The sequence below is a fragment of the Triticum aestivum genome, unplaced genomic scaffold (assembly GCF_018294505.1).
Source record: "Triticum aestivum cultivar Chinese Spring unplaced genomic scaffold, IWGSC CS RefSeq v2.1 scaffold130429, whole genome shotgun sequence".
Classification (NCBI taxonomy): Eukaryota; Viridiplantae; Streptophyta; class Magnoliopsida; order Poales; family Poaceae; genus Triticum; species Triticum aestivum.
Window position 1 is genome coordinate 1 of NW_025257622.1, and position 1797 is coordinate 1797.

General features: G+C 54.0%; 1 protein-coding gene across 1 annotated transcript; it reads left to right on the forward strand.

Annotated features, from left to right (window-relative positions):
- The first annotated feature begins 239 nt into the window (after window positions 1-239).
- LOC123177640 (uncharacterized) lies at window positions 240-1286 on the forward strand. Its single transcript, XM_044591271.1, has 3 exons — window positions 240-294; window positions 390-586; window positions 687-1286. Exons 2-3 carry the CDS (start codon window positions 413-415, stop codon window positions 1053-1055), a joined length of 543 nt encoding a protein of 180 aa, XP_044447206.1. The 5' UTR covers window positions 240-294; window positions 390-412; the 3' UTR covers window positions 1056-1286.
- The last annotated feature ends 511 nt before the right edge of the window (window positions 1287-1797 follow it).

The window sequence follows — 1797 nt, forward strand, 5'->3', positions numbered from 1 at the left end:
TGATCAAAATGTTAAATGAGCCATCGGGTCACATGTGTATGCTTACTAGGAATCAATCACACATACGTAGTTTTCAAAGAGGGTATAGGCGCTCTGAGGCAACTTCCACATACGTAGTTTCCTGCGGTGAGAAATCATCGTATGTGTGGGTCTCTCGCTCGCATCGGACGCTCCCCGCTGCGTCGCTTGGCTATTTAAACAGCCCTCCGGCCGGCCGCCTCCAGGCCAGGCTCCAACACGACCCCCGCCCCCCTCCTCTGGCCGCCACCAGCAGCAAGCGAGGACCCAGCGACGGTGAGTCCCTCCCCTTCCCCTTCTTCCCTTTCCTTTCGTCTTGAGATGCGGAAGAGAATTATACAAGAACTAACCCGCGCAGTTGTCGTTGCTAGCTAGCTTGGATTGGATCCATTACATGGACACCCCGCAAAAGAAGGCTGGATCCACGGGCAGGAAGATAGCGTCTCCGTGCCCGGATGCTGTCCGGCTGGTCAGCCAGTGGACACTCTCCACCGGCTGCTTCTTCCTCGTCATCTTCGCACTCGACCACGCTTTCGACCACTTCAATTTCCAAATCCCGTGCAGCCCGGTAAGTAGAACCGTCATCTACCTCCATGATCGACATTTTGCTCCCACTTAGTTGGTCTTTTTTGCTCAAAAAGAATCTTAAAATGGGTGTTTGTCTGCAGTCCGGGATCTTTCTGCGGTGCGTCGAGCCCACGGACGCGGTGGCCCTTGCCAACGCCGCCGCAGAAAGCGCCGGCTGGATCGGGATGCTGTGGTGCGGCGCGGCACAGACGGCCGCGGCCGCGCTGGCTCTGCATCTCCCATGCCGCTACCGCCGGGTCCGCCGTGCCCTCGCCTACATCGCCCGCGCGCTCGCCATCGTCGGCCACAGCCTGCACGCCCGCGCCACCGTCCTCCTCTACGCCGCGGACCCAGGATCCCTCTTCGCCGTGATGGGCTGGACCCTGATCATAGTCTTCTTGGCGGTGTTCGACCTCCTCTGCTTCCTGATCCTCATGCTGGGACGTGAGGTGAGGACTGAGTGCGACTGATGATTAGGGCAAAGCAATTGATCGAGTGTGGTGAATCTAGCTAGCTGCTGTCGCAGTGTTAATTCTTGTTGATTGATACTAGTCACCACTACCACTTACTACCCAGTCCACCAGATGGGCTATATAATTACTTAATTAGTACTCCCTCTGTAAACTAATATAAGAGCGTTTAGATCACTAAAATAGTGATCTAAACACTCTTGTATTAGTTTACAGAGGGAGTACTTTGTATTGATCGTGGTCACTCTTGGTATGTATGTGAATGGTTATATGCATGCACTAATGTTGTTTCCCGTTCCGCCGTTGAGTCAGTGTGGCCGTGTGGGCGTGCATCTGCCCGTGGAGAGTGACCTGACCTGACCTAACCTGAGCTGAACCAATCTGCGAGCCAAGAATTCACGTGTTGTGGCAGAGCATTACGACGAATGTGCTCCCCATTCAGGCCTTGTTCGGTTGCATGTAAATCCGAGTGGATTGAAGGGGTTTGAGGAGGATTTAAACCTCTTCTAAGTCAAAATATGAACCAATCCTTGCCAATCCCCTCCAATCCTCTTGGGGAAAGGATTAACCGAACAAAGAGGGAGAACAGCTACGTACGTGACTTGACTTGCGGCTTCCACGCACGGGTCCTGACAAGGGCTCAACCTCTCTTGCACATCGCCTTACCTCTTCATGCTCAGCATAGTGATCTGTGCTCGTGACCCTACGAGCTGCATGTTGGTGTGGACAGTGCATGGGTGTT